Source organism: Carassius auratus, unplaced genomic scaffold, assembly GCF_003368295.1.
Source record: "Carassius auratus strain Wakin unplaced genomic scaffold, ASM336829v1 scaf_tig00028952, whole genome shotgun sequence".
In the NCBI taxonomy this organism is placed as follows: Eukaryota; Metazoa; Chordata; class Actinopteri; order Cypriniformes; family Cyprinidae; genus Carassius; species Carassius auratus.
The window spans coordinates 35494-48932 of record NW_020525727.1 but is presented as its reverse complement, the minus strand read 5'-3'; the positions used below and the strand labels follow the sequence as shown (position 1 = coordinate 48932).

The window sequence follows — 13439 nt, the reverse complement described above, 5'->3', positions numbered from 1 at the left end:
AAGTATATCATGCAACACAAAATGAATACCCATGGCTTCTATATTGATCTTATGAAGAGAAATAATCATCTGTGCAAGAGATTGAACTTTATTTAAAACATTATTCATTGTAAACAGAGCTTCAGGCAAATGGGCCGGAGTGATGTCCGGTTCATGAACAAATCATTATTTTGAAGTGAATCTTTTTATTGAAAGAATAACTTGACCAAGTCGGACTGAACTGTCTGGAACCATTTGTGCTTCAACCAGCACAGATCTACAAGTTACTCAATCAAAACTCACTTTCAGACATCCAACAGTCACTCTGACTGTGATGAATGAACTAAGTCAGAGCTCCAGATCCTCCAACAGTCACTGAACTGAAGAAACAGTTAAACTCAGACCGAAGACTGATGAATCGCTGATAGGTACATGCATGAACCGAGCACTTGAATGAAGGGCCAAATTCCTCATGGTCTATCTATGTAGCCTATGTGTTACATTAATGCATGACTGCATAAACAAACCAGTTCATTGAAGCAAACCATCTGAAATATCCAATTTCACAGAAAAGAACATAAGGATACAGAGCAAACATTAGCAAATAACCTATGCTAGTCAAGGTTAATAGAGTTTATTTGTGTGGGTGTATGTGAGGCTTTAAAATTCATTTGAATACTTTATTAGTACCTGATTGTCATTCTTTGATTCTAGTATTACAGAGTGTAAAACTTACCCTGGTCTGATTAATCTGAATCATTCCTGTTATTATTATTATTATCTTTGTAGATAGCCAGTGTTACATCCTCCACAGCCCAATCAGTTAAACCTCACTCCCCGATCTCAAGAGACACACTGGAGACAGACGCTAGTGGCTGCAGTCATTTAACCTCCTTGTTAGTGCGTCCTCCTCCCATGCCGAAGACCCGGGTTCGAGGCCCGCTCTGAGTGAATGTGAGGTGTGGTGGTGATGCCTTCAGAATTCGATAAGGAGAAAGTACCTCCTGAGACAGGAAGTAAAGCAGATTTTGGATTCAAACGTGCCTTGATGCCTTGTAAAGCTGCCTTTGAATGCAGTATTTTAGAGTTTTCTGATGCAGCCGTCTTCTGTCAGTTCTCTTTCTGATTGAATATTGTTTTGTTTCACATGATAATCTCCAGATCACAGTCCTCTGGGTACCCCCCACCCATCCGGATTTCTGATCATAAATAGTCAACATGTTGAATATTTGCGATTTGTGAATGGGGTGCCTCTTCCGAGCAAATTCAGGCACTCTTAACACACCTCAGACCACAGGAAAATCTGATAAAATAATCTTTGAGTCACTCCTCGTTTACATTGAGGCCATCTGGTGGTGGAAATGATAAATAAGCAAAAACAAATGTGAAATAATTTACTGAAACATGCTGTAGATTGATCTGCCTTTAAACATCACTTCAGATGTCAACAGTGAAATAATGAAACATTTTATAATGACAAGATTTTCCAATCCTCCTTTTACTTAAACATGTCTGTATTTGCAGACATTTATTTCTGTAAAACATTCAATCATGCCCTAATTTTTTTTTTTTAAATAACATTTTATATACATTTAATTTTATAACTAAGTTAATTTTATAAATGCTTCTACACATTCTGAAAGCTCATCTACATGTTTAGTTCGTTCCTGTGTAAATGTAAGCTTGATCAACCTGTTTTGCGGCGGAAGTGTGTATGAGGAAGAGAAGAGAAAGAAAGAAGGGAGGAGCAAAAGTTAGCTGTTAAATGTTTACCTAGCTTTAAACAATTTACGCCTGCTTTACCTTTTATGTGTATCACACATATGATTTAAAACTAAACTGGATATATTTATTGCATGTCAGGTCTTGTTTAGTCTCCATCATCTCAGTGTAAAGCACAAGATCTTGTATTTTGAGCTGGGCATGTGGAAGCTGAGCTGCTGTGTTCATCATTAGGATGCAGAACACAAGAGCTTCGATCAGGACTGCAGAAAGGTTGGTCTAGTGTTAATAGTGAGAATGTGCATGTGTGTTCACATGCTTGTTTGTGTGCTCTATATGTAGGATAATGTGCGGTTTGGATTAAGCTGTTATTAGAGTAGTGTCACGAGTGCAAGTAGTGACGCAAAAACAAGGGGCGTGGCCTCCATTTTAAATGATACATATATCTACACATGGACGGTTTTGTTTCAGTCTTCTGCCTTTTGTATTAAATTGTATTAAATGTCAGGCTTTCCCAATGTTATAGGCTACTGGAGAATACACTACATTGTAGCTGTTGTAACAAGTCACGCTGCCTGATAAACACAGATGTAGTGGCATAAAAATCTGAATTTAATAATAACAATCACCATCTTTATTTATTTATTTATTTTATTCATTATTATTATTATTATTATTATTATTATTATTATTATTATTATTATTATTATTTTAATAAAAAGGCTTTGGTAATATATCTGCAAAAAAAAAAAAAAAAAAAAGAAAAGAAAAAAAAAAGAAGAAAAAAAAAGGCATTACAAGGGAGTTACGAAAAAACAAAAAGTAAATATTTGTGCGGGTATGTTATTTTCTAATAAGGATGTGTTATTTCTTTATCAGAGAAATAGGCAGAGTTTAACAAGAATGCACAGCGAAGTATTCATCATTGTGCAGCCCACTGGAAAATCTAGAGGGAACCGTGAGGCTATGTCTTCAAAACGAAACCGAAACCAGACCCAGTAAACTATTAACACACTTTCGTGACGTAATGCCGCGTTGAATGTCGGGTAGAAGTCTGCCGCAGAGCTCGCGCTCAGTACACATCATGAAGGGGGCGCGCGAGAGCACGCTTCTGAAAGCTAAAATGACGGACATAAACAAATGTTATGTATTGATGGTGTAACGAAACTGAATAAATGAAATAAATGATTCTATGTTTATCAGATGACTGATGAGTTGTGAAGGTTCTCTGTGTGCTGTATACATGAGATAAAATGTGTACACTTATGTTCAGAATAAAATGTTTTACCTCCATTTTTTATCGATAAATACTGATTAATTATTATATTATTAATTAATTAAGGATTCATTATTATATATCCATTTTAAAATCGATGAATACTGATTAATTATAATTTATATTAATTGCATTGGTTATCATCTTGATAGTAAATTGATAATTCTGTAATGAGAACAAATAAATTGCTGGATGCAATTACTAATTAAATTAAGTACAATTTATTAAATTGTCTGAATTAAATACAGACCGGAGATCTAGCAAACATATACTTGATCAAAAACCTCATAATTTAATATTTTACTCATAATTGTGATACGTGATAACCTGATATATGCAAACAGAGAATGTGTTGTTTTCTTATTCACAGAAGCAATGTCATCAACTATTCAGCCCCGCCGACGAAACAGCAAGGATGTTCCTCCCAGACTGGCGTAAGAGTTGGTTGTTACTAATTTCAGAAAATGAGATTATTTACCATATTGCCTATGATTTGTTAATAAATGATGGCAGGAGAAAACTACAAGAAAAATATCAACCTTCTCAAGCTACAGACAAAAAAAAAAAAAAAAAAAAAGAGAGAGAAGATGACTCATTGTTTCAAAATGAACAAAAATGATATGTTGACTTAAAATATTAATTCAATATAGTTTTGCCTTTGTTCAGGACTGAAACGACACTAACAGTCATAAACAACCACGAACCGGTCACTGCAAATCATCTGTCCCTATAGACTAGATTATAACTGATTGAGATCATAACATGATGCTGAATCCGTTCTGTCTCTTGCAGATCACATCATGATGCCATCCTCATGAATCCAGGTCCTCCAGCACTTTACCGACTGAACACAGACAGAAAATATATTGATGGCAATCAGAAAAAGGTCAGACGATGGACATATGGAAAAAGAGACCGAAACAAGCAGAACAAAGTCATCCTGCTGGTGGGAGAAACCGGAGCTGGGAAAACCACCCTCAACAACACCATGATCAACTACTTCCTCGGAGTGAAGTTTGAGGATGAAGAGTTTTACCAAATCACAGAAGAAGAAGAAGAAGACATAGAAGAGTCATTAACCCAGACATCTGAGATCACTGTTTATGAGGTGTTTGTCGAAGAAAACCCAACATCTCTGACCATCATTGACACTCCAGGATACGCAAACACTGACGGATACGAGAAAGACCGAGAGATCTCTGAGTATCTGAGCAGATTATTCTCAGACGAGGATGGCATTCATTATATTGATGCAGTGTGTTTTGTGATGAAGGCGACTCAGAATCGACTCTCTGGAAAAGAGCTTTACATATTTCACTCAGTTCTGTCTCTGTTTGGTAGAGATATAGAGAACAACACAGTGATTCTCTTCACACATTCAGATGGACGACATCCAAGAGATGCTCTCAGTGCCATTAAGAAAGCCCAGATTCCCTGCAGAAGAGATGGGAAAAAACAACCCGTTCATTTCTTATTCAACAACCAGCAGAAAGAGAAAAGAGACAAACAGTGTGAGAGTGATCTGAATTCCGCCTGGGAGATGGGAGACCAAAGCATGAGGGAGATTTTGACACTCCTGGAAGAGAAGAACAGAAAAAGTCTTCAGATGACATTAGATGTTCTGAAAGAGCGAAGACGACTTGAGGCCTGTGTCTCGAATCTGAAGGAGCGAATCTGTGAGGAGGAGCTGAAAACGAAAGAACTGACTGGGATTCAGGAAGCCATCAAAGAGCACAGAGACAAGATTCAGAAATGTGAAAACTTTCAGTTTACAGTCCGAACATCTGTCAAAGAGAAAGTCTCCACAGATGATGAATGGTGGTGGAGCAGAAACCAAACCTGCTGCAATGTCTGTGAAGAGAACTGCCATAAGAAATGCTGGGAAGAACCCTCAAGCTGTGAAGTCATGAAAAAAAACCACTGCACTGTGTGTACAGGAAAGTGTCATTACAGTGAGCATGTCAGGGAGAATAAAAAATATGTGGTGAATACAAAGACCATCACGATGACATTTCACGAGCTTAAACTGGAGTATGAACGCACTGGTGAAAAGCCGAAAACCAGCTTTGATAAAAAAATATATGAAAATATTTCAAACGAACATGAAAGAAATAAGAAAGAATCTGAGAATAAAACCGAAGTAGAAGAGAAACTGGTCAGTGATCTGGAGAAGATTAAAAATGACGAGTCCAACCTGCTGCATGAAGCTTATATCATCGTTGTGAGTCTGTCTGAAATCGCACTGAAAGCAGACAGCGCTTTCACTCTTCAGCATCTGGATTTCTTGATTGACAGACTGAAGGAGGAGGGAAAGGATGAATGGATGAAGAACCTGAAGGATCTGAGGAAAACTGGAGAGGAACAGAAAAATAAGGGGGCTCTACATCATGTGATGGATTTCACTGGGAAAAATTGCAACCGATTTGACAATCGTGTAGCGGGTAAAATAATAATAATTAAAAAATAATAATAAATGCAACAAATCTGAAAATACAAGATGAAAAAAAACAACAGATGTAGATACATCTGAGAAAATATTTCACTTAAAAAAAGTTCCATTAAGAAATAACTTTTATGTTTTGTAAAATAAGAGTATCAGGAGTCAAAAAGAATGCATTACACTAAATTATCACATTATAACATGTGTGTGTGTATATATATATATATATATATATATATATATATATATATATATATATACTTAATACGCGTGTGTGTGTGTGTGTGTGTGTGTGTGAGTGCAGAAATTACACTGAGAGATAATTTCAGTGCTCCTCTGAAATAAAAGCAGCAATGAGACCAATGTTTCTATCATGTGACTTACGTCCTTGATTCGCCCAACACACACATTCAGTTTTGGCAATGTGCAAACTACACAAGAAGTCTTATTTCCATTTATTATTATTATTATTATTATTATTTTATTTTTATTATTATTATTATTATTATTATTAAAGAGGATTATTTATAGTGTTAATAGTGTAAAAAGTGCATGTAATATTATCTGAAAAAAGAACCTTTACATTAATTCTGTGTTTACTTTATTGTGATGTAGTTATGAGATAATCTCATGAAAAGGTATAATTTATACAATTTGTGTTTTTTTAATTTTATAATTTTTCATTGCAGCAGCAACAGCAGCATCCATACATCACCACCGGCGCAAAAGCATGGATGAACCTCCCGAAATAATGTGAGAAAACATTGCTACACATTGATTCAGAAGACTGGTGCTTAAAAAAAAACTTACATTATTATATTTTGGTGCAGTATTAATAAAATATCTCTTGAACTTAATACACTGCCTGCCACAAAAAGTCAATGCGTTTCATTAAGTAAACACTTTAAATGTTAGGATTTAATAATGTTTTGGATACAGTGATCAATGTTTCTGGTGTGTTGCATGTTTGGCACCAATTCTTTCAACTCTTACTGATGTGGTGTGTACATCTTCATTCCTTAAACAACCACACTGGAACATGCACATATGCCAGAATGACAATGTCAAGATGTATTGGACCCAAATAGTGAAACAGTGGTTCAGTAAGCATGAGGAATCATTTTATTTATGAACTGGTCGACCACAGATTCCTGATCTTTGCAGAGTGCTTCGACTTTCCAAATCTCGAAACAAGATCTCGACCAAAAATGCATGTTCTTGATGGAGGTAAATGTTGTGACATTGCATAATGTTCTCGAAACAATGCCACAATGAAAGCACAATGTTACACGAAGCTAAAGGCTGTCAAAGAGTGTGTGACTTTTTTTGGACAGGCAGTATATATAGAATAAAGTATCATAAGTAGCATCTGCTTATCAGCAAATGTGGTTACCGTTAATAAAAAAGTGTTTGCATTCAAAATTGTAAAATACTTTATATATCCTAATTATAAGCTCTTAATATTTCTTTTCTCTAGAGCCGGAGTTACTCGTCTGAAAGATGAATTTATTGAACTCTACGAGAAAGATCACCCTCAGCTTCAGCAGTGCACAGAGAGACTGTGTCATATCATCAAAAAGTTTGAAAATGATTGCAGATTTGCCTCTGAAGGCTCTAGATTAGCAGGATGGGCGGGCATAGGTGGATCCGCTGCTATAGCTGCAGGATTAGCTTTAGCTCCATTTACTGTAGGGGCTTTTTTTGTTGCTCTTGTGGTTTTTCTTGTTTTCGCTATATGTACATTCATAAGTGCTCGAGGTATAAGTGTAAACTGCAGCTCTAAGAAAAAGCGCCAGATGACAGGGTTAAGAAAAGGCATTGAATCTGAACTGAAGGGATTTCAGGATAAAATCAGCCCTATGGCTGAAAAGATGAAAGACATTCTTGAGCGCACTGAGACAATATTGGGAGAGCAAGATGCCACATGGATAGAAGACGTTACTGAACTGACCAAGCGGGTTTCTGAAACTATGGCTTTAATTTCAGAAGTTTATAGTGGGTTCAGCTTTGTGTTTAACATGATCTCGTCTGAAAACACCAGGACACTCGATGACATGGACAAACTAGCAGATACACACATAGATGAAGAAATAGAGGAAAGTGAGATGAACACAAAGGCTGGGAAATTCATTGTTAAAATGAGGAACTTAATTGATCAGTTACAAAACATTGTTAATGAACTTGAGAAAACAAAAGACAAACTAGCAGTTTATTAGAATACAAACTGAAAACTGCTGAGGCAAGTTATTGCTCGATCCACCTGAAGCATCAATTCATCTAGTGACCAGCATCTCATTACAGCTAATAAAGTCAAGCCACCTTTATTTTTTGTAGTGCATACCAGGGTGTAGAATTGGGGTGGGGGTGACTACCAAACTGTCCCTAGTAATCATTTTTATTAAACAATTACATATATGTATGTTTTTGTAATTTTGCAAATGTTCCATTGGTATTACTTAAGAGGTTAATGTAAATGTTAGAAAACTTAGAGAGCTTCCTATTGGCTGACATTAAAGAGAGGTGCTGTTATGTTAGAAATTCATTCCTGTTACAAACAGGTTTTATATTAGGCTGCTATGGTTTTTGTGTGACATGATACCATGTAACTCTCACTCAGTGATACAGCAAGTTTTCAATTCAAAACAACCATTTTTTGAGGGGAAAAAAAGTATAGTTTACATTGCTGAACTCTGTTGGTCGTTTAACATTTCTATAAAACAGTTGCCAAATATGAAATGTTTCGCTACTTCTGTCTGATCTCTGTGCATTCTATTTTGGTGAATAGGAACCCTGCTTACTTTGATCTGCCAAAAATGCATTTCTCAAACATATTTTTTCTGCTTAATGTTGTCAGTGCAGTTGTATATATATATATATATATATATATATATATATATATATATATATATATATATATATATATATATATATATATATATATATATATATATATATATATATATGTTCTGCTTTCCCAGAAAGGTTAAATCTTCCGGTTTCAAAGCAAAGTTTACAGTGCAAAGCTTTTTACATGAAAAATACTTAAAAACGTGGCCACACGATGTAAAGTCGTGGCCTTGAAATCCTGTGTTGAGGAAACAGCACCCATTTCTCACCTGTGTGACAACAGCAACCTGGGGTTATCAGAGATGAATTCATAAATATTTTATTTTGTATTTAGAAATTAGTATATTAATTTTTTTAGAAATTATTACATTATATTATATCAACCATAGGCCTCGGCTACCGGACTGCATTCAAATGAAGTTTATCACGTATGGTACAGAAAGTAGGCCTACATAAATAAAACATTTTTATCCATCCCACAATCACAAACTGATCGTCTTTGTGCTGTAATATTATTATTATTATTGGTAATATTTTTATATTCATTATGTATTTGATTTCCCCTTCATTTCGATCTCTTTACTTAATTTTCTGAATAGTTTTGTAAATAATAGCCTACAGTAAATGTTTGACATACCATTATGCTGTATGACTGGAATGTTTACTGGAAGCAGTTAAAAGGTTGAATTTAAGATATATTTCATTTTATTTAGGCTAATTATAAATACTATCATAGGCGCCGATCCCAAAAATAACCGACCACCCATTCATTCATTTTAGAGTGTGTGTGTGTGTGTGTGTGTGTGTGTGTGTGTGCATAATATTTCTTATAGAAGTTTTCGATATGCTTTATATAAATTTCTTGTGATTAAGCTCCGTTTTCTAATTGGAGATCGGTTGAAATGTGAATTATTCATTGGATTTTAACTAAACGTTAAGTAGCCTAAGAATGTCAAAATGTTTTAAGTTATCATTATTATTATTTTTATTTATTTTTATTTATTATTTTATAATAAATTATTTTATTTTATTTTTTTATTTATTTATATTATTTTTTTTTTGCATCTAGGTTGTGTCTGTTTTGAGAATCTGGAGCAATATAATTATTTGATCTATTATGGCTAATTGTTAAGTGAGAATGTTATGTTTAAGTCATTATTTGTTCGTGCAGAGACTAATGTAAAAACAAAATATGAAAATGTGTATGTGTTTCTAACCAAACCGTATAGGTGAACATGATGAGCGTTCATGATATCTTTATTAGGCTGCTTGTTGAAGATGACAGTGTGTGAACTTACAGCTCCATTTCTTTCTTTTTTTTCCTTTTTTTTGTGATCAATTTATTTATTTATTTTATTTTTTATTTTTTTTATTCATCAAAACAACATCCATTCAAACAAATAAAACAGGGAAGGGGGAGCAACAGACAAATCAATATTTTTACAATCTGGAAGAAGAGAGAGAGAAAACAAAACCTTTTTTATAGTGCTTCCTTTATATAATCCAAAATTTTGGTAGAAAAAACATTGCCATGCATCGATTTGACTAGGTTTAGCTCTGTTCATTTGTGCTGTTGTTTATTCACAAGTCACTATTTTAAGGGAGCTGTAAATCCAAAATGTTTTTGCAGACATGTGCGGAGTAAACCAGATTTGTATTATTGTCTTCTTTGCAGCTGTAAAACCAGAAAACAGCATTCCTTTCTTTAATGAACTTATACAGGAGAAAGAATCATCATTGAGAAGACATAAAACTGGATAAGATGTGTAATCAATTTCTAGGAAAAAGCCATAGGCCTTAGGTTGACGACAATTGGGCACTCCCAAAACGTGGACCTGATGATACAGCTTTACACATATAGCAGTTATAGGTTAATTGCAGATTCATTTTAAACCTCTTGTAATGAGTTATGTATGCTCTATGGATCAATCAATCAATCAATCAAACTTTATTTCTATAGCCCTATACAGCAGCCACAAGTTGTCCAAAGTGCTTCACATCAGATACAAATAACACATCATTTGAACTCAATATTCGAATAGAAGTAGAGAAAATACAATGTTACAATGTTACACCGCTACTGCGTATCAAATGCCAATTTAAACAAATAAGTTTTCAGTTTGGTTTTAAAGAGTACAACATCTGTTTCAGTGTGCATGTCAGGGGGGAGCTTGTTCCAAAGCTTAGGGCCAGCAACAACAAAGGCCCTATCACCCCACTGTTTATGATTCGACTTAGGGACCTGTAAAGTGCATTGATCAGAAGACCGGCAAGCGACGATTTTGTCCACCCAGAGTTAAAAGCTCAGACAGGTACTCAGGGGCTAGCCCACTTAGAGCTTTAAAAACAAACAATAAAATCTTAAAATCAATCCTAAAACGCACTGGAAGCCAGAGGAGAGTAGCTAAAACCGGAGTAATGTGTGCTCTTCTAGGAGTACTGGTTAAAAAGTGAGCAGCAGCATTTTGTACAAGTTGCAGACGGGAAAGAGATGTTTGACTCAGACCGACATAAAGAGCATTGCAATAATCAAGCCTTGAACTAAAAAAGGCATGTAAAGCTCTTTCCAAATCGTGCTTGGAAAGAAAAGGCTTAACTTTATTAAGCAGACGAAGTTGGAAGAAGCTCATTTTTACTACATTGCTAATCTGTGTATCAAATTTCATGCTGCAATCGAAAGTCACGCCCAAATGGATAAAGCGTTGAGGCAAGTTTTTATAAGTTAAGATTAGATTATACCACACTCTCTTAGTCGACCAATCAATCAAAAACTGTTAATTCAGAAATCCACGTATGTCTAATAGAAAGAGGCTTTGCAGTGTGATCATTAAGTTTACTATATATTAGAGGAACAGATGGCAGACCAGAGGATGGTGCGATCCTTTCCCACATAGGATGAGAGGAAATGGGGGATGCCCAGGAAACTCCATAGACCTTGAGAGCAGAGCGTAACTGAAATAAGGTCAAAATATGATGAAGCTGGTAAACAAAACTTATTTTATAGTTTGTTGGTTATCATATAAGTCACAGCATGTGTTTATGCCCAATGTAGACCAAAAGGGCTGGACTAATGGCTGATTTCCACATACAAAAATGTAAGTTGTGCCAAAATTTGAAAGATCCTCCCATCAGGCGTTCCACCTTTTTCCAGATCCTCATAGAACTGGCCACAACCGGGCCAAATTTATATTTATCATTTTTTATTTCCTGTGCCAGCAAATAATATATCTTGGAGTCTATGTGGTTTAACCTTGTCAGATTCAATTACTCTCCATGAAGCTTTAGATTGAGGATCAACCCAGATATGAAGAGCCTTAAGGACAAATACAATTTTTTTTAACTTACAGCCAATCCTCAATTTATAGCTTAGTTTCTGAAGGAGCACCACCTATGAATATTTTAGTAGGCTACTATAATGTTTCGGTGAGGAATTAATTGTTGTCAAAGTCCTTTCAGACAAGTCGTGCCACTCGGCCGCCATCTTGGCAACGCCTCCGGGCAGCTATTTCAGAATAACCAGACCAGCTCCTATCTAAATGAAAGGGCAGAGAGTCAGAACTGCACTTTCACTGGTCACCGGGACATAAAAACAGCATGTATAGAAACAGCAGTGAAATATGATAAAAATCGCTGAAAAAAATTGATGACTTTGCCCCAAAATAAGGTTTAAAACGACTTATTCCCCACAGGTTATACTTTTACTACGCATGCGCAAGGGTTCCTCAGCTGTGCGCATACGTCAGTGGAACCAGACGATAGGCTTAAATGTTTCCCGGCTTGACTGTTAAAAGCAGATGATTGGCTTTCCAGCGGGAGGGGCGGGACATGTGCACACAACCGCCATCTTTGCCGTTACGGGTTTTCCTTATATAGTTGGATTGAGGATTGAGGAAGTGACATGTCTCTTATAAACTGTCTCTGTTATTGTGTATCATTTGTAAGTGAAAACACAGCACGCTCATTTATCGTCACACACGGCCGTAAATACAATCATAAAGTCAAACCTTTATTGGCATAATTATCAGGCCTTTACAGTATTTGCTAAATATATGGTAATATATTAATGATAGCCTATGTAAATAATGTTAAAGCCATACATGAACTGAAAGGGGAAATGCAGCATTAAATATATAAATAGGCCTATATCCTTAACCAGTTTCTATTCCTTCGACGTCACCGCCAACAGCAAATATGGCAGAGATTATATCAGGTAATGATTTATTTAATCTTGAAAGTGTTTAATGTGGAGTTTTTTATTTTATTTTGCATGACCTGCCATGCTGAAAGTATCAGTGGATTTAGAAAAAAATAAATATATATATTTTTTTTTTTACAGGAAACAAAAATGTCGCTAGTAAATCAATACTTAAAAATACCTAGAAACGATACTGCATTTCTGTAGTATGACTCTATGATAAGTGATCTTCTTTGTCCTATTTCCTCTTTACATTCCAAAGTGTTTCCAAAGGCATAATTTCCGCATATTCATGACACTCTGGCAGGAGCCTGTTTTTAAATGCTCTGGTGTGTGTCATCTGCATACAAAACGTTTACACACCCACTCATCAGAACAAACTTGAGCTCATTTTAAAGTATTTTATCTTTATGACATTAAATGTCATAATATTTATTTATTTATTTATTTTTAAAATGCTTTATACATAAATAATGAAATAATACTTTTAGGGATTATGATTTATGTATTCTCATATGAGAAACAGAATACAGTCATGCCAGTGGCTTATAAAGAGATGTTTTATTTAACATATGCACTAATAAATGCATTAACTGTCAAAGCTATACCAATAATTCACAGAGAAACAGAAGCCAGAACTTGTCTTCAATGGAGCCCATTTCTGGAATACATTAAGGAGACAAATATGTCCCAGTATTTTCTCTCTCTATCTGTATTTTTTGTTTATTTACATGTAGTTTTTGCCCCTGTACAGCATTTTACGCTCTCATTCAGTGTGTTTAGTGTGTAAAACTGCCTGCCTGGAATTTTGTTTTATTTATATTACATGAATGCAAATTATCTTTCATTGTGATCCTTTCATATTTTCTTCTTCTTCTTTTTAATTTTCTCTTGTTTTCTTCAAATATTTTCAGTCAGAAAAAAAGAGTCAGGTTTAAAGACCATAAAAACAGCAACAACTACTTATATGAATAACATTA

General features: G+C 35.1%; 1 protein-coding gene across 2 annotated transcripts; it reads left to right on the top strand.

Annotated features, from left to right (window-relative positions):
• Nucleotides 1-1687: 1687 nt before the first annotated feature.
• LOC113079653 (uncharacterized) lies at nucleotides 1688-8262 on the top strand. 2 transcript variants are annotated; one of them, XM_026251899.1, is made up of 6 exons: nucleotides 1698-1732; nucleotides 1843-1974; nucleotides 3348-3411; nucleotides 3770-5418; nucleotides 6107-6170; nucleotides 6895-8262. In XM_026251899.1, exons 3-6 carry the CDS (start codon nucleotides 3353-3355, stop codon nucleotides 7631-7633), a joined length of 2511 nt encoding a protein of 836 aa, XP_026107684.1. In that variant the 5' UTR covers nucleotides 1698-1732; nucleotides 1843-1974; nucleotides 3348-3352; the 3' UTR covers nucleotides 7634-8262. The 2 variants fall into 2 exon arrangements, with proteins under 2 accessions (XP_026107683.1, XP_026107684.1); XM_026251898.1 differs by having other exon boundaries at nucleotides 1688-1974.
• The last annotated feature ends 5177 nt before the right edge of the window (nucleotides 8263-13439 follow it).